Source organism: Ochotona curzoniae, unplaced genomic scaffold (assembly GCF_017591425.1).
Source record: "Ochotona curzoniae isolate NIBS_2020 unplaced genomic scaffold, NIBS_Ocur_1.0 contig_3622, whole genome shotgun sequence".
NCBI lineage: Eukaryota > Metazoa > Chordata > Mammalia > Lagomorpha > Ochotonidae > Ochotona > Ochotona curzoniae.
The window spans coordinates 21,863,118-21,887,716 of record NW_024465926.1 but is presented as its reverse complement, the minus strand read 5'-3'; the positions used below and the strand labels follow the sequence as shown (position 1 = coordinate 21,887,716).

Below are 24,599 nucleotides of genomic sequence, written 5' to 3'. Positions count from 1 at the left end.
ATAAACTTGCTGATGAGGAAATCCAGAGTGTTGCTTATTGTTTCCCAGATGGTGTCTGGAACAGGGCACTGAGCTCTCCCTGGCCAGCATCCACAGCCACAGCGTCGGCCTGAAATGCATTGCAAATGTTCACACTTCCAAGCTTGGCAAACTAAGGCAATGCCTGGGGAGGAGATGAGTGACGCCATGGCTCTGGGATGGTGGGGGGCAGGGAATGGGCAGAGTCAGACCACACTCCCTGTGTGGTCTGTATTGGCCCATGGAGCATTTCCAGGACAGAAGTTGATCAGCCCCCAGGGTGCCTGCAACCATAGGTGCACCACCACTTGCTCTCCTGGAGTCCTGCACGCCTCCCTGCCTCTTCAGCTCTTGGGGGAGCTGGCATCCAGCAGCCACATGTAACTGAAGAGCTTGCTGTCAGAGCTGGAAGATGATGCCAAGCTCCTTGCACAGGGTCTCACACCAGTCCCTGAGAAGAGTGAGTTGCTAAGAACATGAGTTTTGGGTCATTCCACCTGGGGCAAAGGGACTGATGACCCCCCATAATTTTAGTTTCCTCACTTAGACACTTAAGGCGATTCACATCAAATGCTGGCCACGCAGCTGTAGCCAAGGCAGGGTGAAAGATCCTGTGTGCAGGGCTGACAGGTGGCGACTGCATAATAAATGGTCCCTATATTTGTCCCTTCGTCAACATCTGTACTCTACCAAGTTTCAAAGAGTGCATTTCTGACGCGACCTGCTCTGTTTGGTGCTGGAATATGTACTTCCAGAAATTTTGGACTTCTCTGGCAAAGATAAGCCACCACTCTCCACCAGTTCCCCAGTTGGTATGGGAGATGGGAGTAGCTAGAGCACCTCCTGTTTTTTGCTGAAGTCTGTAAGATTGGAAAGAGAGAGAGTAACCCAGGTAAGGTCAGACACATTCAGGGTGGTTTAACCATAGATGAGAAAGAATACTTCAAAGAAAATTTGAGTTCTGAAACATTTAAATAGGTAAATAATTTGTCTTTTTCTATGTACTGGTCAAAATTCTAGCCAAATCCTCCCAGTAACTTGCCAGTATGGGTTAGTGGTGGTTTGTTTACTGACTTGGTTGGGCACAATTGTAATGAATAGTACCATTTGCCAGTGAGCAATGCATGTAGTAAAATATTTACAGATTGGTGGTTTTTTAAGCATTATCAATGCATACCCCACAGCTCAGTCTTTTTGTTTCTATTTGAAAACCATTAGAGTTGATGAAAATATCTCCAAAACCCACTTTAGAGGCTGACACAACTAGACCAGTGAAGATCGGCTGATGGAGTTTTACAGTGATGGCATGCAGGCATTCATAACCTGAGTGCTAGAGTATATTTTGGGGCAGGTCAAGCACTAACCATATTGTGACACACATAAGAATCAACTTGTTACAGCAAGTTTTAAACTTGTTAAAGCGTGGACCCATGGGATTCTCCTTGATAGGGGCTGATTAATTGGAAATGGTTGTGAATTTGCATATCTGACAATCCCTGGCTGATACTATTGTTGTTGCACTGGAGGCCTCACCTTGATCTAGGCAATCCTCGGCCTGATTCTTGAATTCCTATGAAGGCTTGAAGACCTTCAGTGACAATTACTGTATGAGCAGCTCATTCCCATTAAAATCTCAGTTCATTCAAAAATTCTTCCTGTTATGAAGCCAACATATTCTTTTTTCTGATTTCCTGTCTTTGGCTTGAGCTGGTCCCCTGGGAACTTTGCAAATTATCCACAAGAACATCATGTGAGCAAGAATTTGGGCTTAAGGTGACGTAAAGCAGTGATTTGCCATGGAGGCTGAGAACACGTGGTCAGGCATCCAGAAAGGGATCCTGATCTGGTAGATGTAAGCTCAGATGTGAGCTGTGAGGTCAGATCTTATGTTGAGAACGAGGCTCCTGAACAGCTCACTGGAGCTCATGTGGGCCGTGTATACACACAGGGCAAAGAGAAGGGGCACATGGGCGCTGTCCTCTCCATCTAGGACCTCTCTGAGCTCAGAATCTCAACTTGCAGTGCATCTCTCATCCTGAGAAGATGGACTGGGTGCAACCCTGAGCATGAGGTGAAGAAATCAGTGAGCATTCCAATGGTCTTGGCAGCTGCCATCAATTCTGGGAACCTTCGTAAGTCCCAGATGGCTTAGCTTGGAACACATGTGCCTGGACAGAATAAGCACCCTTTGTCGGTGTCTGACTGTAGCCAGAATCAGCCCGGTCATATCCTGATGTGTTCCTGGGGGGCGGGGTGGAAATTGAATCCAGGTTGGAGCCTCAGGCATAGTTAATGCAGAACCACCTCCAGGCCCTGTGGGAGATACTCTGAAGTCAGAGTACAGGGTGTTGTCTGTCAATGGTAGGAATGGGTCACACCCGTTGTGTTGGGCTGGGCAGGGCAGCTGGGCTGCAGTTGTGATGTGTATTATAGGGCATCCTGACATTTAGCACCATCACTGGAGTACGTGAGGGCTCCTTTGTGTGCCTGTTGTTAAGGACTCAGATCCATTTTGTTCCAGTTTAGGAGAATGAATTCAAGAGAGATGTGAGGCCACCCACATGCAATGACTTCACTTTCCAGGGCATGTTTCTGTTCTCATTTATGGGAAATTTGTCTTTCTTGTTTCTGCCCTGCTGAAAGAAAGAAAAAGCCAAAACCCCACATCTATTGGGACCTTCCAGAGAACAAGGGCTGATAGAAGCATAAGTGGATAATGTGAAACTAAGATGCTTTCCCTGACACCCTCGAGTCCAGAAGATGTGGCCATCATTGATGCCTTTACTCATTGCACATTCATTTACTTGCTCATGTTCTCATGCTAAATTAGCCATATGTTAACCCTTTGATTTGTCACTTACTCATCCTTTTATCCAACTCTCCCCTCAACTTTCCATCTACCTAGTCATCCATCAATTTAATGATCTAAGCTACTCACCCAGCTTTCCAATCAGATGTTCATGCATTCATCCACCTAGCTGTCCAACCATTCATTTTTGCAACTGCCCAATCACTTAGCCAAGTAATATGTTTGTTTTTGAAATTCATTTTTGTTTTGAGACAGCAAGAGGGAGAGGGAGATGTCTTCCATCTGTTGGTTCACTCTCCAAATGCTGGTAATATCCAGGGCTTGGTCAGGTTGAAGTCAGGAGCCAGGAGCTCCATTCTTATCTCCTGTGTGAATGGCAAAGACCCAAGGCTTCCAGTGTGTATATTACCAACAAATCTGGAACTGGAAGTGGAGTAGCCAGGACTCAAACCAGGTGGATCTCTGTGGGACACAGACCTCCCAAGTGGCAATGTAGACATTATGCCAATTACCACCCATAGCAAATATGTTTGCAGGCCACTTTATGCCAGGTGCTGGAGATCCAGGTCTGAAAATAGAAGATTTTGGTTCCAAGTGACTCATGGCCAAGTGGGACAGACAAGCAAGTAAACAAGGAGGATACACTCCAGTATTCCAAACACTGATAGGGAACATCCCATTTTATGTCCTGTATTTCAACTTTTGTGTTGAGACTGTATCTTTCTAGGTTGGCAAAGAACTTTGTTCTCAGTCAAGTTTCAAGGTTTTTGTTTTCTTCCTAAGAATGTGCAAAGGTTCTCAGGGGTGGACGGTGCCAGGGCTTGGGGGAGGAACATTCTGGCCCTTAAGTTATGTGTCCACTTTTCTTGCAGCTGAGGCTTTATGGCTCTGACTGCGCTTTCTGCATCTGCTTATAGCACTGACCTCCACCCTTGGCTTCACATTGATGGCGTCTTAACAGCTTTAAAATATGAAAACGCAGCATTGCCCTCCTCCCACCCGCAGTCCTTGCACCACACCAGACCAGGGAAATCAGAATGGAGTCCGAACTTGAACATTCTTGTCTGTGACTCCCCCAGAATATTCTAATGCATAGCCAAGAGTGAGAAGGAACTGCAAGGAAGACCACATCAATCTCCCCTGCACTCACTTTTCTCCTGGGTCCCTCCAGCCTCAGCAAGGAAGCAGGGAGTATCTTTCTAGTGGGGGAGATGACCTCCCCTTGTTTTGGAACAAGACCCCTGGGATGTATCCCAGGAGAAGGCCGTCTATAGATTCTGCTTTCTGCCCAGTTACATGGTTTCTTGGGCAGTGCCCTTAGAGTGAGGGTGAAGAGGAGAGAGACAAGGAGAGATGAGAAAAGGAGCAGGAAAGAGAGACGGTATAAGAAAGGCAGGGAGAGAGTGAGATTTCTGAATATCCCACCATCGAGAACATGGCAACATTTATTTTTTTCATAATTCTCCAGGGTGTTTCCATGCTTTATTGGAATGCATGATAATCCTGGCAGAAGCAACACAGGATTAGGAGGAAGGCTTTCCCAGGATGCTTTTTGTTGTAGTTACAATGTGCCTGAATGGAGTGCAACTACCAACACTAATGAGTGAAGGATACAGGACTGGGGTAGGGTGGGAATGGGAGGAGTACACAGGCAGGTGTGCACCTGAGGCAGCCTGTAGGGGTGGAAGGAGGCAGCTTTGTAGAAGACAAGACATCAGGTGCTAGGAGCACCTGAGCTCTGCCCTTGGTGCCTCCACTTCCACTGTAGTGCTGTTCCAGTGTGACCCACTGTCCCCATGGTTCTGAGCCTCTCTCTCTGGTGTACCTGTGTCTATTGACTGTTCCTGGAGTTTGGCTCATGATCTGGCCTTGGGATTCAGCTCACAGCATGCACATGGGGTGAGGGAATGTGGGGGAGGGGGAGGCTGACTCTCTGGTAGAGGACTCTGTGTCCAGAGCTGGGGACAAAACAATGCTCTCATCCATGTTTGTCTGTTGTCTAGGTCGTGTGGATCACAGCCACGCTGCCTTACCTTGTGCTGTTTGTGCTCCTGATCCATGGCATCACGCTGCCCGGTGCTTCCAATGGCATTAATGCCTACCTGCATATCGACTTCTACCGCCTCAAAGAGGCCACGGTCAGGGCCCGGTGACCACCCAGCTTTGGGTGGGGTTATGGATGGGCTCCTGGGGGCGGGTGGTGGTGGGAAATCTCATCTGTCTCAGCTCTGCCACAAGGTGGCAGTGTAGCTTTGGAAAGGACCCTTCCCTCTGAGCTGTAAATGTCTCCCTCTCACCAGCTCTGATTTGTGCCTGCTGATCTCCAGAAGCCCGTCTAGTTCTCCGGGTATGGATTCTGCAGCTCCATTTCCTGGTCCCCTTAGACCACTCTGTACATTAGAACCACACTCAGCGAAGAAGATTGGAAACTCTGAGTCTTTATTCCTACCCTGTGCTTAGGTCTCCTAGTCATCCCCCAGCTACCTGTGCCCTATTTCTGCTCTTTGGTTCCCAACCCTGGCATCCAGGGTGATCAATACAAGGAATAACCTCAGCCACCAAAGAGGTCCGTTCCTTACCAACGGTCCCATCCAGCTCTCTATCCTGGCCAGAGACCCAAATTACAATAAAGGGAATAGAAAGAAGTTGACAGTGGAGTCCAAAGAATAGGGTGAGGAAGATCTAGAGACTTCCAGGTACCTTGAGCATCTTCAAATAATGGCTGAGATTATATACAACCTCCTTCCCCAGCTCTTTCTGTCAGCAAGAACACCTCAATAATCTCAAGGGCTGTGGGGTGCTCAGTGAGTGATAATCCTGGCAGAAGCTATGCAGGATTAGGAAGAAGACATCCAGTATGCTTTCTCATGATTCTGATAGCCCAACAGGCCACAGTATTGCACACCAGTGGCCAAGTGAAAGTTATTTTCTTACTAGCTGTCAAGAATGTAATATAGCCTATGGGGGGAGTCAGCCTTGTGAATTGTTTAAAAAAAATGTCAAATTTCCATTCATTCTGCATTTTTTTACTCATTCTGCAATTTTTACTCCCTTCTCTGCCCTCGCATTCCCCTTCCCATGCACACATTATTCTTTCAGACCTGTGGGAACTGTGCCCTTAGCGTGGTCTTCTGGAGCAGGTCTGCCTTCCCCTATCAGGGTTCTCCTCTGGGATGCCCTCTGTCAGCACAGTTGGAAGAACTTAGAACAGGATTACATTGAGCCAATGAGTCTTCCCAGGATGAAGTCCGTTAGGACTTCTGTGACCAGACACTGCTAGACACCCCACTTCTTCTCTGGGGTAGAGTTGTTTAGTCCCTGTTTCCTTAGCTGTAAGAGCATCCCGGGGACTCCTCAGCTGCTCTGGAACAATGAGATGGAAACTGAGGGTGGTGGCTTTTGCCTGCTGGTTTTTCAGGTGTGGATTGATGCTGCAACCCAGATATTTTTTTCCCTGGGGGCTGGATTTGGTGTCCTGATCGCATTTGCCAGCTACAACAAATTTGACAACAATTGCTACAGGTAAGCTCCATTTCAGAGTCCTGGAAAGTTCTGCTAAGTGCTGGAGATGGGAGTCAAGAGGGGGTCCATTTTCCTTGAGTGAAACAGGTTTTTATTCGTTTGTTTTGTTTTTGTTTCTGTTTCTGATGTGCATGCATTATCCTGGGTGTTCTGTGAAACCTGACATGGCCCATGGGGTCCTGATCAACACAGTTCACTTCTGGATCCCTCTGAAATAGATGTAAAGGACGGAGTGAGGAATGCTGAAGTTGTTGGTGCTGGGGAATCATAGGGATGAATGGCTGGGACAGAGGAGGACTGTGTGGCTTTCAGAGTAGGCAATGCTACCTGGCTCTGTGCTTCACATGTACAGGTAGATAGGGTAGTAAGGACCTGCAGAAGTTAAGACAACATGACAGGTTGGAAGTTGGAAGACTCCACGGTGATCTGAATGTGTACACATTAATCCTGACTCCTGATTGCTTAGTGCTATGACGACTGCAATCTGATATACCTCTGTCACTGTCCATCAATGGCTTAAGGCAGAAATTTGGGACATTTAGGACAAAGCAAAATAGTGTGAATGCCTGCTGGTGGGACAGGCTATAGGGAGGCAAGACACCCTAGCAGAAGACCATCATGAGCATGGTGATAAGTTTGAGGTGATCCTGAGAGAATAGTTGAGATTATGAGAGAAACATGGAGTGGATGGCATACATGGCATGGAATAATAGGAGGCAGTGTGTGGAAAGCAGAGAGGTTTGATTAGTTCAAAGAGTGCATGGGTGGAAGTCACAGAAAGTGAGCCCAAAAGGAAGGCTGAGTCAGCAAAGTTCTGAGATGCTGGCATCAGGGATCTGGAGGTATTGGGGTGCAATGTGAAGGAGGCTAGTGATCAGCTCTCTAGGAGTTTGATGCAGCACTCTGCTATCGAGTTAGTCCATCTGCAAACTGCTAGCCTATTGGTTGCATTAGCAGGTGCCAACCCGGTGATGATGGGTGCTGAGATGCATGTGAGCAGGGTGACTAAAGGAGGAGATGGCATTTAAGGCTGGACCCAGGCTGCAGTCCCCATGGATTGTCAGTGGCTCATGGGAAAGCCAGGTGACTTGAACTAACTAATAAGGCTTCCTTTCCCAGGGACGCCCTCCTGACCAGCACCATCAACTGCGTGACCAGCTTCGTCTCTGGATTCGCTATATTCTCCATCCTTGGGTACATGGCCCACGAGCACAAGGTCAACATTGAAGATGTTGCCACTGAAGGTGAGTGGGCAGACCACTTTGGGCCCAGCCTACCATGGAAGGGGCCGAGAAAGCCATCTCATTCTTGGCTGTGCAGCTTTCCTGTGACTAGGGAACTGTAAGGGACTTTTCCAAACCACTCCTTTTATGGACTGTCCTTGGAGATTGTTGTAAATAGAAATTCCAGGAAATTCTTGTCTCTGAGTGTGTTACAGAACCTGCCTTAGGGTCAGGCTAGAAAGGAGAGACTTTGAAATGTCTACTCTGTTTCAGTCTCTATGCTAAGAATTTAATATCCAATAGACTAAGGAGTCTATTTCCTGTTGCGATAGCAGAAAATCTAAGACTGCAGGATTCGTCAAGAAATTTAAGTCATGGCCATAAAGGTTCGAGAGTAGGGGGCCAACATCTGGTTAGCTCGTGCTGAGGGATATGCAGTCCAACTCATGGCAGAGAGGCAGAAGAGGAGTAGCTGCCTCTTCTGGGCTATGGAGGACTTCACGTATTAGAGAATAAGATGTAGGAGATGAGGTGAAGTTCACAGAAAAGAGCCTGTGACTTTCAGGCAAGACACTGCTCCCTAGCATGGCTCACTGATGCTCAGGAAAACTCATTGTCACATCCTTGGCCTGTGCTGCCCACACATGACCAACCACGTAGCACAGGGTTGGGCTGTAGCTGACCGGGCTTCACAATGTTCTCCAATCTGCAGCTCAGATAGAAGGTCCTAGCCATTGATGAGGTCCTTGATGTTTCTTCCAGGAGCTGGCCTAGTGTTCATCCTGTATCCGGAAGCCATTTCTACCCTGTCGGGGTCGACCTTCTGGGCTGTCGTGTTTTTCATCATGCTCCTGGCATTGGGCTTCGACAGCTCAGTGAGTGACCTTGATCTTACTCAGGCAGCCCCAACACCATCCCCAAACACACAGTTCTCAGTCAGACATCCCCTGATGGGTACCCAGGATGAGTAGCTGTTTCCAGAAGGCCCTACTGGGATGCAAACAAAGAAGTGAGTCCTCATGCACAAAAATATAAGACCAAGGTCAAAGTCAAGACCTCATAGAGACCTCTGGGTATGGAAGGATTCCTGATAGATGGGACTTCAGACAAACTTGCCTTACACTCTCCTGTTGGAGATGGGAAGACTGGATTTGGAAGAGACACAGTCTTGGTCTCTAAGCAAGTACGTTCCCTGTGTATTTTGCCATCAACAACCAACACAGAGCCTTTTAGCCTTTTATTTTACCCCATATGGGATCAGATTTACTGACACTTTTCTCAATCGGTGCCACCCTTAGCAGTGCACTATACCAAGAAGTTAGCAGAAAGTCGCAAGGTGGGGCTGACAAATAGGTTTCCTCTCATTGCCTCTACCTTTCAGCTGCTAGCCCTGCCGGGAGGAGTGCCGTGAGAGGGCTGCTGAGCCCACCTCCAGGCTCTTAGGGAAGAGTATCAGTTTTGATGAATGTAATATCTTCCAAGAGAAGAGGGAGCATGATGACATGTCTGTTTTTTAGGTGCCATAGCAGGAGCCTCACGCAGAATGCACTTTCTCAAAGTATTGGGGTATGAGACCCTCTTGGACTCTGAGAGTCCCAAGTTTGAGATGCCCACTGGCCTGATAGCCAGAAAGGCGTCAACAGTCATCATCCCAAATGGTTACCTTGAGTTTCCACCACTAAAACTCTTTATGCAACTATGATACAAGAGTGTTGTCTGTTTTACCAGCTCCCCTTCAGGTCAGCTTATCAGCACCAAGGCATTGAAGACAGATGAGCCTCTTGAGTAGGAGTAGCCCAGAGTTCACCCTACACCCTCTTCCATGTGCTTTCTAAGTTTGGTTGGGAGCAGGGCACACATGTATGAGAGGATGGGGAGAAAGACAGGAGGTGAGGGAGCAGCCAGGTTGCCTGAGTCCCCAGCTGCAGGTAACCCCAGTTTGAGGTCCAGGGAGACCCTCAGACCTGCAGCCCCTCCCTCCCTGCTTCTCCCCAGATGGGAGGCATGGAGGCTGTCATCACGGGCCTGGCTGATGACTTCCAGATCTTGAAGCGACACCGGAAACTCTTCACACTCGCTGTCACCATTAGTACTTTCCTTCTGGCCCTGTTTTGTATAACCAAGGTAAGGAGGAGCCGAGACCTGGTCACCTGGAGATCCTGAGGCTACCTTTCACTAAAGGCAGATATTCATAGCTACAGACCTGGGGGTGATAGGGCCAGGCTGGGGCCAATGGCCACCACTGTCAGAACCAGCATTATCCCATCCCCACCTTGTGGCCCGTTTCCCTAAGATTAGCCCTGCACTACTGCCTCTCACCTCGGGCCTGGGGATTTCCAGGCAACTTTGCCAACTGCATCTTGATTTGGAAACCCATCTCCACCCTCAGCGGATGACACACTCACCCTAGACCCTGTGTCTCTCAAAGGCCCTGGATAGAACGCAAATGAGTAAGGTCTGGTGGCTTCTCAGAGAAGCCCAGAGGAGGTGGGCCAGCCACCTCCTGGTGGATGGATGCTGCAGGGGGTGCCCATTTCCAGTCACAGATGGCCTCCGCTTTTCCCCTCTGCGCCTCAGGGTGGCATCTATGTGGTGACTCTGCTGGACACCTTTGCGGCGGGCACCTCCATCCTATTCGCTGTGCTCGTGGAGGCCATCGGAGTGTCCTGGTTCTACGGTATGTAGGTGTGCTGCCAAGCGTGGGAGCCCTTGTGCCTGGGGGAGGCAGGGGACTGCCTGTGTCCAATCAGCCCCCTGCAGTTCCAGTTGAGTCACTGGATCCTCAGGGGCAAGTGTTCCCAGCCCTGAGCTGGCCTTTGGGTGAGTGCTCTAGAACAGGAAGCTGCTGAGGCTCCTGCAGGCATCCTAATATCGCTTCTAAAGAAGAACCCACGATGTGACTGACCTCAAGTCATGGAACTCGTTCTTTTCCTGTTGTTTTTTTTTTGTTTCTTTGTTTTTTGTTTTTGTTTTTTTTTTCTGCTGGATTCCCAGATGTAGCAAAGCACAGGACTCCCAGCTGACCTTGATCTTCAGATAAACAATGAGCAATATTTTCAGTATAAGTATGTTCCAAATATTTCAAACTTATCTGGGTTTCCTGAGTTGTATCCAGTCGTCTTATGCTAAAGCTTCATTTGTATTTGGCCCTAATACATGGCAATTATTCAGTGTGACGTAGGAGATCAGACTCACTGGTCTTACTCTGCTCTATTACCTACAAAAAGATGGCAGCATAAGTGTGAGAGTTCTTCTCTCAAATAGGCATCAGGGATGTACAAGTGTGTACACATGAGCACATGCGCAGTTCAAGGTGTGTATGGAGAGGAGTGAGCCAGACAAAAGAGTCAGGCTTTGCAATCAGGCCAGCCTGGCTCTCTCTGAGCCCTTGCTTTCCTCAGATAAATGTGCTGGGGTGTTACTCTCCCGAAGTTGTCCTCTGAACTGTTCCACGTCAGCAAAACACCTGTTCCAAGGTTTCCAAGGTCCCAGGGTACCATTCTCTAGCCCTGCTGCCCTGTTGCCCACTGGGGGCAGCATCTCATGGGAGGACAATAGGGAGTCTGAGGCTCTCTGCCAGGCCCACATGTGGGAGCCACTGTCTCAGTGTCCTCTGCGTGTCCAGGTGTGGACAGGTTCAGCAACGACATCCAGCAGATGATGGGGTTTAAGCCAGGCCTGTACTGGAGACTATGCTGGAAGTTCGTCAGCCCTGCCTTCCTCCTGGTGAGTCGTATGCCAGCCAGGGGCCCTGGGGCAGGAGGGGGGAGGCTGTGCCTAGGGTGGTGTGGGTTGGCAGAGTTGTTTCTTAGGAGAAGGGGCACTGGGATCTGCAAGCCTTACCCAGCCCTGTTGATTACCCTGGGAGTCTTCCACCTTAGCAGGGAGTCTCAAGCCTTAGGCCAGGTCTCTGGGGACCGTGTGCCAACTCCATGCACCCTTCTGGTCCTTTTCTTCTTTGGTCCCTGATATCTTTACCTCCTTTCATTATCATTTGCTTTCTTGAATTCTCTCTCCTCTCTTTTTTTTTTTCCGCCTCCTTCCTCATTTTCTTATTTTCTCCTAAACCCATATCACTCACTGCTGTGTATTTCCCTCTCATCTTTCTCGGAGTCTGTTCCTTTCTACTTCCCTCTTGCCTCCTTGGGCACCCCCTCCCCACCCCGCACCCTGTGTCCTGCAGTTTGTGGTCGTGGTCAGCATCATCAACTTCAAACCACTCACCTACGACGACTACGTCTTCCCATCCTGGGCCAACTGGGTGGGCTGGGGCATTGCCGTCTCTTCCATGGTCCTGGTCCCTGCCTACGTGATCTACAAGTTCCTCAGCATCCGGGGTTCCCTTTGGGAGGTGAGCTCTGGGTCAGGTTAAGGGGGTGGGATAAGGGGTGGCATTTCAAGCCATTTCTGCTTGGGTGTGAGGGCTGAAGCAGGAAAACAGAAGTGGTTGCCAGCCAGAGCCATATCACTGGCCAAGCTCTGTATTTCCCTGGACCTCCTGAATACATTTGTGGGCCTAGGACGATGCTGCCTTCCATGGAAGGAAAAGGGAGTGTTCAGCATGCATTCTCTGCTGCTCCTACGGTTCTGTGGCAAGGTGCATCTCTACTTGAGTCCCCTGGGGTTAAGGAGAAGGTCTTCCTCCATGGGCTGTCTTAACTCTTCCCATCCAATCACACAAGGAACTGTTCTCAGGGTGTTTTACCTGAAAAATAGGATTAAAATATAAGGTTCTTTTGGTATAAATTTTTTTTTTTAAATCATGCATACGAAGGAAATCCAAAAAGTTCTTAGAAATTGTATGTATCAAAATACTATGCATATCTTTTAAAAAGTTTGCACAGATATAACATGAGTTCTTCATTCCATTCCCCTGAACTTTTTAAAGTACTCTAACATACACAGGTGTGATGATCAACATACGTAAATATCTTACCAGCAATGGCACCCTGTTCTCTGATAAGTGGCTCCTAGTATTTGATTGTTAAATACATTCTCTTTTACAGATTCCTGGAAGTAGCCTTTTCCCCACACCCTCACATGCAAAGCAAACACCTGGTTCCCTCATTCCTCTGCCCCATCCCCTATGGGACTTCACTGAGGATCCAGGATGCGCAGCTCAGTGTCCTAGACACAAGGCAAAAGTCCTGCCCCCTGCCCCTGCCTGAAGCTCTTGCTGAGGAACCCAGTGAGAATGCAGGGAAAGCAGGGAGAATGTCCCAGGCACATGGAATTGCCTGTTTCTGGCTGGCCCTGATTCCTTGTCCTGGTCTCCTGCCCCCAGCTGCTCTTCCCCTCCCCACCCCCCAGCGGACCTGTGCTCCATGAGCTCACCCTGGATGTAGGAAGCAGGAATTGAGCTTGTTCCCTCCTCACACTTTGGCAGTGATGAGGGTTTCCATGACCTTGTGAGCTGCCCTTGACTCCCAACACCTGCACTCTGTGCCTGCATCCCGGGGAGGTCTTCCTTGCCCTCCACGGAGGGCCAGGGGCTGCCTGGGGTCTCTGGCTGCAGCTCTTCCTGTGATTGTCTATGAGTGTTGGTTCAGTGCTAGGCCCTCGTGTGGGATCTTGCCTCCCCCAGCTCCAGGTTCAATGGTCTGGTCCAGTGTCCCACTACAGAGGCAGCTTGATAAATGTCCTCAGGAGAGAAGACTCAGAGCCAATGGGCCAGCTCCATAAACAAGGCACTATCTGTGTGGGATTGGTCGGCAGGTGGCCCTCATCTGGGGGTGTCAGCGGGGTGCCTGGGGAGGTAGCCCTGGCCCAGCTGAGGCCTCCTACTCCTTTTTTTCCTCCTCGCAGAGACTGGCTTACGGCATCACGCCAGAGAATGAACACCACCTGGTGGCCCAGAGAGACGTCAAACAGTTCCAGGTAGACACATCCTGCACAGCTGGGATGAGACTGGGGTGGGCCCTGGCTGCTCCCTGCTGTGCACAACACAGGCAGGACCACACAGACAGCAAAGTCAAAACAGCTGCAGGTAGAGAGATGCCCATGGATGTGGTGTTGCAGTGGAGGAGGAGGAGGAGGAGAGGAGCCTGCCCTCCATCTCCAGCCTCACAGGCCTTAGAATGCCCAATGCCCAGATGTCCCTACAACTCCATGTTCACCCCCTCCCTGTGAGCTGTCACCAATGAGCCCGGGAGTTTGTCTTGATAGAAGAGCTGCAGCTCTATCAGTAGCAAAGTGACACATGTCCTACCCTTGAAAAGGTCAGGATTTGGGGGTGGACAGGCTCTGCTCCGATTGCCCCGAGATGTGACTTGGGGTGGCTTCCTTTGCCCTGATGAGGCTCAGTGGCAAGGGCTGCGCAGCCTCTGAGCTTGGAAAGAGAGCATGATACTCCTCTCCTACCTTCTATGTGCTTCCTTTTAAATTTGGTTCCCTGCACCCCAGCCTGCCCCAGCCCTGTCTGAAAACCTTCCACGTCTCTCTCCACAGCTGCAGCACTGGCTGGCCATCTGAACCTGGCCCTGAGGAGGCGGAGGTGGAGCCCCGCCAAGCCAGTGTCCAGGTCAGCTGCATCCGCTCCGCTCCTGCCCCAGACACTGTCTGTCTGGGGCTTGTCCTCCTGGAAGATGTCCTTTCTGAACCCCTCTCCTTTGCCCAGTTCCAAATGACTTAGTGACTCTGATTTGTGTTCATCTTCCGTTTATCTGGCCTCTGGACTGTGACTTGGAGGACTGCCAGCCTCGAGGGAGAGGAGAAGAGAGAGAGTAGGGGAGACAGCTCCTGGTGAAGCCCTTGGTTTGAGAGAGTCCCAGCACTGGGGAGAGACTGTCTGAGCAAAAGGTAGAACCTCCAAGCACGCTGGCTTGTCCTCTGGGACAAGGAAGAAATTGTCAGGCCACCAAATCAGACAGAAGAGGGGCTTCAGTGAGAAAATGAAAATGAAAATGGAGAGCAAGCAAGCAACAGACATAAAACCTGTTTGGCTTCTGGGGAAAGTACCACTCATCCTCCGTCTCCCTGGCCCATCCTGGTCTGTGCTCTGGCCTGTGAGCCTCAGTCTGGAAGACTGGGTCTGGTTGTCCCTCAAGTGAAGCCAGGGACCAGAGGCTTTGCAGGATCCTGAGCTAGTTCGTGTCTACCCCGGCTAATCTGAGTCTGGGTTGAGCGTGTTCCAGAACCTTCCTCTGACTTCTGGACACCAGAGGGTCCAATACCACCATGGTGTCAGGAGAAGAATGCAGATGAAGCACCGTGAGCAGATGCTACACCAGACCAGCCGGCAGAGACCATGGTGTGAGCCACGTCCACCAAGGCCAGGTGCTGGACTTGCGCTGCCACACACGAGACCCAGAAGCCCATCCGTGGTCCCCAAGACCTTAGCAGGGACACTCTGATGCTGGATGGATGTCTCTCCTTGCCCCAGGGATTCTCTTCTGTCCTCATGACGCCAGGTGGGTGCCCACGGGCAGCCTGTTGTCATGGCCTGTTTATTGATTATTCAGACTTCTGGAAATCCTGTCCTGCACACAGTCTCCAGCAAACTTCCCTTTGTCCCTCTTCATGGACTGGAGTTGGTACCCTGGAGAGGAGGGTGGGACCAAGCACAAAGAAACCGCATCACTCAAGTGGAGGGGCAAATTCTCCGTGGGTGGAGCAGGTTTCACAGAATTGCTAGGCTCATTCTGTTACAACCTTGCGGGTGCTGCCCTCTAGTGGCAGTTGGTTTTAGCTCAGTTATTGAAATTGGGATTTAGTAGTGGGTGGCATCTTCGTGGGATTTCCATTTATGGCTGGAATTCTCTTGGGTCCTCACTCAAGACTGAGGCAGCCTGAGTGGTAAGCATCTCGGTTCTTTGCAAAAGGCAAGGCTGGAGAGCATCCAACACAACAGAGCAAAAAGGTGGGGGTCTGGGCCCCCCAGTGAGGTTGAGTCCTCACACGAGTGCTGATGCCTTCACGGCTGTTAACACATTTCTTCTTCCTTTTTGTCCTGCAAAGCAGCTTTACCCACATGGCTTCCTCTCTGCCCAGTGAGCATGGCAGAACTGGTTTCCATCTCCCCATTTTCCAGATGAAAAGACCAATGCCCAGCGTTGCTAGCTCCGTCTCGCTCCAGGTCTCCCAGCTCCTAAGGGATCCAGTCTGACTCACAGTGAGCCTTCTGCAGTCCTCAGCCCCGAGCACAGTGGGGCTCGCCCCATTCAGGGCTGATGTTCAAAGAGAGTGCCCTCGAGTGCCAGAGGATTGGCTCTCAGCAAAGAGCCATGTATTGTAAGAAGGCAAGTGGGGGAAAGGATGTGGCTGTTTTGTTCAGGAAGGAAGTAGGTTAGCTGCTCCGGGAAGCTCCTGGAAACAGGGGACCTGAAAAGGTGAGTTGGAAAGGGACCCGTGTGACAGGGAGCTGCCAGCTTCCGATGGTCCTTCTGGCTGCAGAATCCTTGCCCCGGGGTGCATAGGAAAAGTGGTGCTAGCTGACCCAACACCAACTAATGCCATGGTGCTTCCTGGAGTCTGGGGTGGGAAGGGTCACCCAGAAAGTCCTTGGGAGTCCTGGAGTCTGGTGCATCTTTTGCTCAGGCTGAATGAAGAGGGATTCTGTGCTCTGTCCTAGCTAAAGCTCCACTTCTGTTGTGTGCCCTGCTTCTGACCCCCTTCCCCACCCCTACCATTTTTTAATAGACGAGATCACCCATGACAAGGGTGCTTCTGTGTACTGTCTGGGACACTTGGAACTTTGGCTATGTTGCCAAGTTTTAAAGGAATTCCTATTTGCGCAAAATGTAAAATATCTGCATGAGACCATCCCGTGAGCATCTACTCCCCATCTAGGTGTCTGCTGTTCACTTATTCACCTTCATGCTAGATGCAAATGAGACCAAGGAGAGGGGAGCTACCTATTCTTGCCAAATACCGTGCTTGCCAACAGCCCTCAAAACTGCCTTAATGCTCAGGAAGGAGCCCATCTCTTGCCCTGTGTCTGCGCTCTGGCCTTGGCTACGTGAGACTGAAGCATTTTTGCCAAAGAAGTCATTTCTTAGTGGAAAAAAAAAGCCAACCCACTGTGCTTACTTTACTGGTTTCCCTTAAATGTCCTGGGATGGGCAAGAGCAGAGTGTGTGTGGTGTGGTGGCAACTGTGCAGCTTTTAGAGTTGTGCAGCTCTGTCTCTGCAGCTGGTGGCCTGGGGACCGCAGCTGCGTCTCTTAGAACTTCCCAGGTTTCTGTCTGGACAATCGGGTGGATCAGATCATCCAAGCTCCCTTACATGTTTCACCAAGCGCACGTCTTCACGTCTTGTGTGGATTCTTGGTGAAACAGGTGCATTGCTTCCTGCAGAACTTGCCCAAATGCCCCAGTGGCGCATGAGCAGAGTGCCAGGTTCCCGCCTCCAGAACTTTGCTTTTGCTCTGATCATCCAGTCTTTCACCTTTCACAGATATTTCTTATAGCTGGTGCCAGAAGCACTTAATGTATTATTATTTTTTTAATTCCAAACACTGTGTTTTGAGGTTTGTTTGGAGGAGTTGCAGGGCAATTCCATGCCAGGCCCCTGTAAGGCCCAGGATCACTCTTGGTAGGCAAATGGAGATAATGTTGCCACCAAAGAAGCCACTCGCTCCCCCATCCCGCCGTGATGTGACGTCACATCCTGGTGCGCAGCCTCGCCCCTCCACCTTGCTGCTTCTGTGTCAAGCAGGGCTGCTTCAGCCATGATCTCTCTGTGCCAGAGACTGTCCCGGTGTCGTGACAATTGCTATGTCTGGTTTGGATTTATTTCCAAGTTGTTCTCCTCTCGGAAAAATAGATGTACAGAATAATAAAGGCTATCTCTCGTGCCGTGTTTCTGCTGACGGAGTTGTGACTGCTTTGTGCTGCAACCACAAAGTGCTGCAGGTTATGCAAGGCAATGAGGGTTGGGCTATCACCAGCTGCCTGTGCACAGAAAAGAAGCTTCTGGTCACCCACATAACTTCTTTTATACCATTTGTATCTCCTAATTACATAGGGGACTGGACAAGTTTCATCTCTGAAACTGGCATGCATTTTTAAATTTTCCTACAAGACACTAAAAGGTTACAGCAGGTTTAGGTATCCCATTTATTTTTGCTACTTTCCCTCTTTTCTAGGGCTGAATTTCTAAGGGGGTTGGGCTGCTGTTTTGGTTGAATTGGATGTGCAGGTTAGTGTGGGTGCAGATTCCTCATGGAGAAGCCCTTCCACACTGAGGCCCTGAGAGTGGAGTCCTGTGATTGCTTGTGGAAAGTTGTAAACTTACCTATAGTTATTCTTTTTGTTATTTAAAAAATGTCTTTGAGAGAAGACACGATTTCACTCCCTGACTACTACGGGCCAAAGCCAGGAGCCTAGAGATCAGTTCAGGTCCCTCGTGTGTGTGTTAGGGACCCAGCTGAACCTTCACCATTGTCTCCCAGGCATTGGTGCAGCAAGCTCCAATCAGAGTCAGAAGTGGGGGTTGTGGAGGACGGAGCTGGACATCCATCCCAGATGCTCCATTTGGGACACAGGCACCCTAACCGATAGCTTATCCACCAGGTGAAATGTCCACCCTCATGTACACATTCTGGGTGGCACCCATATGCAGGAGGCATTACCACATCACATTTCTATTCATGTCTTTGTATGTTTTAAGGCTATCAGGGGTGGGTGAGCCCAAGAGCCAATGGTGAGATCAAAAAGGATTCGAGAAATGTAGACCAGAATGAAGGAGGGACTATCATGGATACACTCAGCTCTTGGCACTGGTGATATGCAAGCACGTGGCAGGCCCTGCCTCTTGGTATAACCTCCAAAGTCTCCTGTGTGGAGCTCCTGGGAGGCTACATGGTGAACCACAAGCCTAACCTTAGCCAGCAGCTGTGAGGGCTGCCAAGGATGTGTGTGTGTGTGTGTGTGTGTGTGTGTGTGTGTGTGTGTATACACTTACACTTGTGAGTTGCCTGTCAAACAAGACGTAGGAAGACATATCCATGAGGGTATTGTCATCCTGATCATTTTGCTTCCACCCACAGTTGGACTTGGAATTCGTTACAGTGAATCTCACGAAAGGCAGCCCCATTTCCTGCTTCCCCACCGTGTATGCTCAAGGGTGGGGAGTGGTCCAGCTGCCAGGGTGATGAAGGGTGGTGGAGGAGGGAGGCTGGACCAGAAGCGGGAAGGGCAGCTCTTTTGGGATTTCTGGCAGCCCAGGCTTCCTTGTGCACCCTGAGCTGATAAGTGTGTCAGAAGCAGCCAGAGAAACATGTGAACCATGAATTCCATACCCGCAGTTAGACCAACCTTGGCTTGAAATCCAACTCTGCCACCTACTGCTGTAGAGTCTTAGGTGAACAATATCACATTTCTGGGACTTCCTCACTTCTGAAGGGTGGAAATCAGATCCCTGGCAGGGGTCTTCTAGAAGATGAGATACAATGATGGATACACAAGACTAAGTTCTTCAGGACTGCTGTGTGTATATTCCAGCCCAGGTTGCCCTGCCCTATGGATGGAAGCCCTGGGCAATTTACTCCTTCCCCTGGCCTGGGTGCATTGTCTGTGAGTGGAAATGGTGAGAGTGGCCCCCTGATTAACTTAAGGGGGCATACAGTGTTAGAATTATAGCAGTCAGAACAGGGCCTGTTGTCACATATCTGGTCTCTATCATCTACATATTGAACTTCAATATCCTTTCCTGCACACTCCACTGCTCATTTCAAAAGTAGCCCAGTTTTCTTGCAGTTGAAACAGTGTCCCTGTCCTTGCAGTTGAAACAGTATCCTGCCCTCCCTAATTTGTAGCTAGGCAGACAACCTGGGGGCCCTTTGGTCTGAGAGCAGGTGGCAGGCTGGGCAGGAAATCCAAGCTTCAGAAAACTTACACAGGCCTTGCCCTCCTCCATGGGACTCACCTGCTCCCCGCATCCTCTGGCAGCAGAAAGAATCCTTTAGGCTGCCCGTGACCTTTGCAGTGACCCAAAAGGGGCAGAGACAGAAGTATGGTGGCAGAGACTCGCCATGAGTTGGCAACCAACTGGGTCCTGGCATGGTATTTATTCACCTCTAGCTCTGTCAGCCTGAGGTCTGCAGAGGCTGAGCTGTGCCAGACAAAGCAACATGTTAAGATCAGAGTAGATTTCAAGGAGGGCCACCCTGTCCTTCCCAATTCCACACCTGTAGCTCCCTTCCATGGAGTTCTGGAACTGGAAGGAAAGCACTGCCCAACAAAGCTGGTTTTGTTAAAAATCCAGTTGAGACATGGGGCATGTCCCAGCTGCACAAGCAAGCCATGAATTCCCAGGAGGACTGAAACCTAAGGGACCTCAGCACCTTGGACAAGGCCAACGGCCAGAGTGGACACCTCATTAGCAAGCAGGTTGGTTTCTTCTATACCCATTGGCTTTCTTAGTGCTTTACATTCGCTCTGTGCCCCACCTCTGAGTGGTGGGAGAGAGATACAAAGAACAGCTTATAACTGTTGGGATTGGGATTCAAACTTAGGAAGTGTGGCTTCTGTCTGTGCCTTTAATCATTGGCAACCCACGTCTCTGGTCCCCTCAGCACCAGGGATCTTCAAGAAGTTCATGGAAAACAGACAACATGAAGAAACACCCATAGGTTTTAAAACATTTTGAACTAAAATAAGCTTACCCTTTTTCTCTTTTCTGTGAATTTATGTATTTATTTATGCATTTATTTATTTATATTAGAAAGGCAGATTCAGAGAGATGGAGAGACAGAGAGAAAAAGATCTTCTATTTGCTGGCTCACTTGCCAAGCAGCAGCAACAGCCACAGCTGAGCTGATCCAAAGCCAGGAACTTTCTCCGGCTCTCTCATGTGGGTGCAGGGTTCTTTAGAGAGCATAAGGGTCTGCATAAATATGCAGGTCTCCCCAGAAGGCAATGGCAAGCCAGTGAACGTTTAAAGGAACCAAGCACTGTAATGGACTTTGGCTATTAACTAGTGTATCAGTGGGCAATGGCCTCAGTTAACCTGGGTTGCAAGTTGGCCTGCCATGATCAAGCCCAGAGTGGCATGATGTCCCAGGGTGCAAACCCAGCATGAACTGTATTCTGGGGTACACTTGAGTGGTACAAGTGGGGTACATGCAGGTGAGCTGTCCTGAGCAGCTTTCCCAAGCTTTGGGGGATTGGCTCATAACAAATCCTGGGTGTCTATTATTCCTGGCTGGCTTTGCCACTTGTTGTACCTTGCTACATGTGAGTGTCCGGCACACAATCTGTTACTGTCTAGGACTCGTCTTGCAGGATCTGGTGCCATCGCTGGGTGGATAGGAGTGGCAGCAAGTTGCAGGATCTTCTGTTAGTGTCTACTGGGAAATGGCTACCTGGGCAAAGAACCCCGAGTCAAAGTGAGGAGGTCAGTGTGATGTCACAGAGGAGACAGTTGGGTGTCTCTTATTCAGGAGTCTTAGACCAGCCTGCTGGGGAGACCCAGCACAGACCTTTGGTAGAGAAGTGCTGTGTGGAAGGAGTTTCCTGAATGTTCAAAGTGAGATCGGTTCAGTCTTGGGAGGCCACCGGGCTAGCCTCATTTAATCCCCGGTTGACAGAGGAATAAGATGTGGGAGCCTCCACCCAAATAGTCCCTGAGTAATTAAGATTCCAGTGTGAAGGAGCCAAGGGGCCAGTGGCTGAGTCAGTACAGGCAGTCTCCTCTGCAGAGCAGGCCTGCCCACATGGTCACTGCACAGCAGAGGGCAGCAGAGATCCATCAGTTAAGTGGGTGTTCCTGGAAAAACCAAACATTAGAGCTCAAGGAAACCCAAATAAAGATCTTAACCGAATCCTAAGGCAGCTATGGAGGTGTACTGCATCCAGTTGCTTCTTGGGGCTCCTGTACTCCGTATCAGAGGGCAAGTTCCAGTCTTACTACTCTGCTCAGATTCAGCTTCCCGTTAAAGAGCCCGGTGAGGCAGCGGATGGTAGTAAGCTCTCTGCCATCCATGTGGGATTGCTGGATGGAATTCCTGACTCCTGGCTTGGGCTTGACCTAGCTTGGGCTGGGTTCCAGGAGTGAATCAACAAATGGAAGACATCTCTGTGTCTCTGCCACTTTGTATTTCAATCCATTCATCCTCCAGGGGCAGAATTTGTTTCCTACCTTTTCCAGCTTCTGGAGGCTGGGACCCTCTTCTGGGTCATTGTCCGTGTTCCACCTTCAAGTCCATCTCCTGGCACCTCTCGCTCCTCCCCCTTCATCATTCCTACTGTCACATCATCTGTTCTTCGTCTGCTGCGTGAGTTTGTGCAAGTGGTTAACTCACTGTTGATAACTTTGCATCACTTATAAACACCTTCTCTGTTGTTGCCAAGGGTGCTCCTACTTGTTTGTGGAGCATCTGGCTCCCAAGGATGAACTGTGAAAGCAAGAGAGTCAGGGGTTACTTTGCTTTAGGATTCACAATAGTGTCCATGATGATAATTTATCCACATGGCCAGCATGAACTTGTAGCAAGGTGAACATGCCCCACTGATGGTATGTGGAGGTGGGCACGGTGCCCCCCTGCTCCAGGTAGGAATGTGAAGAACAGCCCAACCCGGAGGGCATTGTCCTTCGCTGAGGCCACCACTGAAGGGCAGTGGGAGGCAGCAGTGTACCCAGCTTTCACTGCACTGAGGGAGGAGCAATCACCAGCCTGGCAGGTACTCTGGGAAGTGGGGCTCCAGGGACCCCCTTTCACCAACCGCATTATGGTAAAGGAGTTCAAGCTCCTGGCAACTGATGGAACCATAACTTCTTAAAAAGCGTATATACATATAGGCTTTTATGTATATATATATATATATAATAACATATTAATATATATATATAATTTGAAAGGTAGAGTGAGGGAGCAGGAAGAGAGGGGGAGAACAGAAGAGCTGCTGAGGCCCTCTGTGGCTGGTGGACTCTAGACCTCCCCTTCTCCACTGCCCTCTCCCCAGAAATAAAGGTCTTTCTAGGTTGTTCTTTCCATAGAAACCCAAGGAGACAGTGTCCAGCATGAATGTCCTGCAGCAAGCATCCAAGCAGCCTGGACAGGGAGAGGCTGAACTGAACTCTGCCACAGACAGATTCCAGAAAAACAAAGGAAGGACCATATCTCCAGGGGACGGATAGAAAATCCTAGAGTGGAATAGATGGAAGGGAGGTCCCTCCTGGCACGAGGAGACAGGACAGATGGACAACTGACAGTGGTGTGGTCCAAGGACTCCTGTAGAGACCGGCTGGTGCCTGGCTGTGAAGCAGCGTCACCACAGACCAAATGACAGCTGCTGAAGCCCACACCACCAGTAACTCCTGTGGCTGACAACGCGCCCTCTGCTGGCCTTTTCTCACGCTGCACTTACTCCTTGCTGCTACCTTTCAGCAGGGCCTCTCCCTGTGTGCCTCAGAGCTTCCATTCCCTCCCACCAGGAAAACCAGCTGGAGGGAGGAAGATTTCTGGGCTTCAGGCCAATGATCCACAAGGTTGCAAAGAATCCCCAGATCTGGGAGTGACTGGGCTTTGAACCTGGCAGCATCATAGCCTGGAATAGGATGGGCTTCCCCCCCTCCTGCCTTCCCCCTTCCCCATTCTAAATCAAATGTTTGTCGGAAGCACCTTTGCATGGTGTGTGCCAAAAGCACACATTGTGACTCATCCATTCCCAGCTCAGACTTTCAAGTGCAGCTTACTCTAGGGGCTGCCTAACTCTGAGCAAGTCTCTGGGTTGGGAAGAGTTGGCAGCTTGTCCCTGAGCCCCCTTGCTCTGCACACAATTCAGGCTGGGTGTTAGGGAGAAAAAGCAGGGCTCACTTTCTGGACTCAGTATGTCAGCTACTCAGTAGTTTTACACTCTACTGCAAACACAACCTTTGGATAATGACAATCTCCATGAGCAATTAGCACTTTATTTCATTTGTCTCATGGACAAATAAAACCCAGGACTTCAGAAAGGCCCAAATGGTTTAACTGCTCAGTGGACGCTCATGCATTTTGCTGTGCTTCTCCAATCCACTGGACTATGCAACAAGGGCATAAAGGAAATTGCAGGACAAATGGGGTACACAAGATTGTGCAGGGCATACACAGCACTGAATAAGTGACAAATTTACAGAAACACAAGTCAATAAATGTTACAGTATTACAGTGAAATGCATAAAATATTAAAAGCCACCATTTGTGTGAAACTTCACTCAGAAAGGCAGGCATTGGCTGGTGGATGGGCACAGTCATGTTACCTATAACCACATGGTGGGCAGGGAACTCTTTGGCATCTCCAGGATGTGTGGTAGTGGCTCACAGGGAGGGGACTGCCTTGCTCCTGTGCTCAGTGAACGCCTGAGCACCTTCGGACACGAAGGCTGCCTTTTCTCATCCGTTCCTGGTTCTTGTCATAAAAACCATGCACAAGAAATTCTCAAAGTTCTGGTGCACTCATATTGTTCCCTACTTGGTCATTTGATGGGAAAAGGAACGTCTTCTAGTCTAGCACCTGCTGGTTGGAAACTGAAAGTTGGAAACAGAACAAGAACAGCCCACACAGGGGGGTAGATTTCTGGAAGCAGCAACAGGTTGTGGCTGGACAAAAGTCTGGGTGGGCTGCATGCTGCTGAGCAGAAGGCCTGGGGACAGGCCATTGGTCATGGACAGAAAAGTGTTTCTCAGACTTCCCCTGGCCACACAGCAAGTTGGGGCTGGAGCTGATTCCCTGAGAAACCTCAGTCTCCTCATGTAAGCAGAGTCCTCAGAGCCTCTTCACCTCCTACCCCTGTTCTCCTGCAGCTTCATGCCCCATGAGGCCTGAGGATGCATGCAGACTCCAGCAGAAGGCTGGAGTCACTAAACTTGGATGTTTACACTTGGGGGCTGGTAGGAACTGAGTGCCTGTCCTCTGAGGTCTGAGAGAGGCTGCTGTGCCTTGAGCTCCTATTCCTGTCTGACCCGTGAAGATGGTGGCAGCAGGTGTGGGTACAGGATGTTTCCCATCAGGGAACAAGGCTGGTGCTGGGTGTCTTGAAAACCACCATGGCATGGAGCTGCACAGCCTGAGAACACTCAGCACTGTCAGGATATTCTCCCCAGC

The 24,599-nt window shown here is 49.8% G+C and overlaps 1 protein-coding gene across 2 annotated transcripts in view; it reads left to right on the top strand.

The window, feature by feature from the left end:
* SLC6A2 (solute carrier family 6 member 2) overlaps window positions 1-14,765 on the top strand; it is a 40,319-nt gene extending 25,554 nt beyond the window's left edge. For both annotated transcript variants that reach the window (XM_040982686.1, XM_040982687.1), the window contains exons 6-15: window positions 4,831-4,965; window positions 6,246-6,349; window positions 7,469-7,593; window positions 8,335-8,447; window positions 9,568-9,696; window positions 10,150-10,249; window positions 11,198-11,298; window positions 11,756-11,923; window positions 13,378-13,449; window positions 14,020-14,765. In XM_040982686.1, coding sequence (XP_040838620.1) covers window positions 4,831-4,965; window positions 6,246-6,349; window positions 7,469-7,593; window positions 8,335-8,447; window positions 9,568-9,696; window positions 10,150-10,249; window positions 11,198-11,298; window positions 11,756-11,923; window positions 13,378-13,449; window positions 14,020-14,043 — 1,071 coding nt within the window. In that variant the 3' untranslated portion in view covers window positions 14,044-14,765. The remainder of the gene's footprint in view (window positions 1-4,830; window positions 4,966-6,245; window positions 6,350-7,468; window positions 7,594-8,334; window positions 8,448-9,567; window positions 9,697-10,149; window positions 10,250-11,197; window positions 11,299-11,755; window positions 11,924-13,377; window positions 13,450-14,019) is intronic.
* Window positions 14,766-24,599: the final 9,834 nt, after the last annotated feature.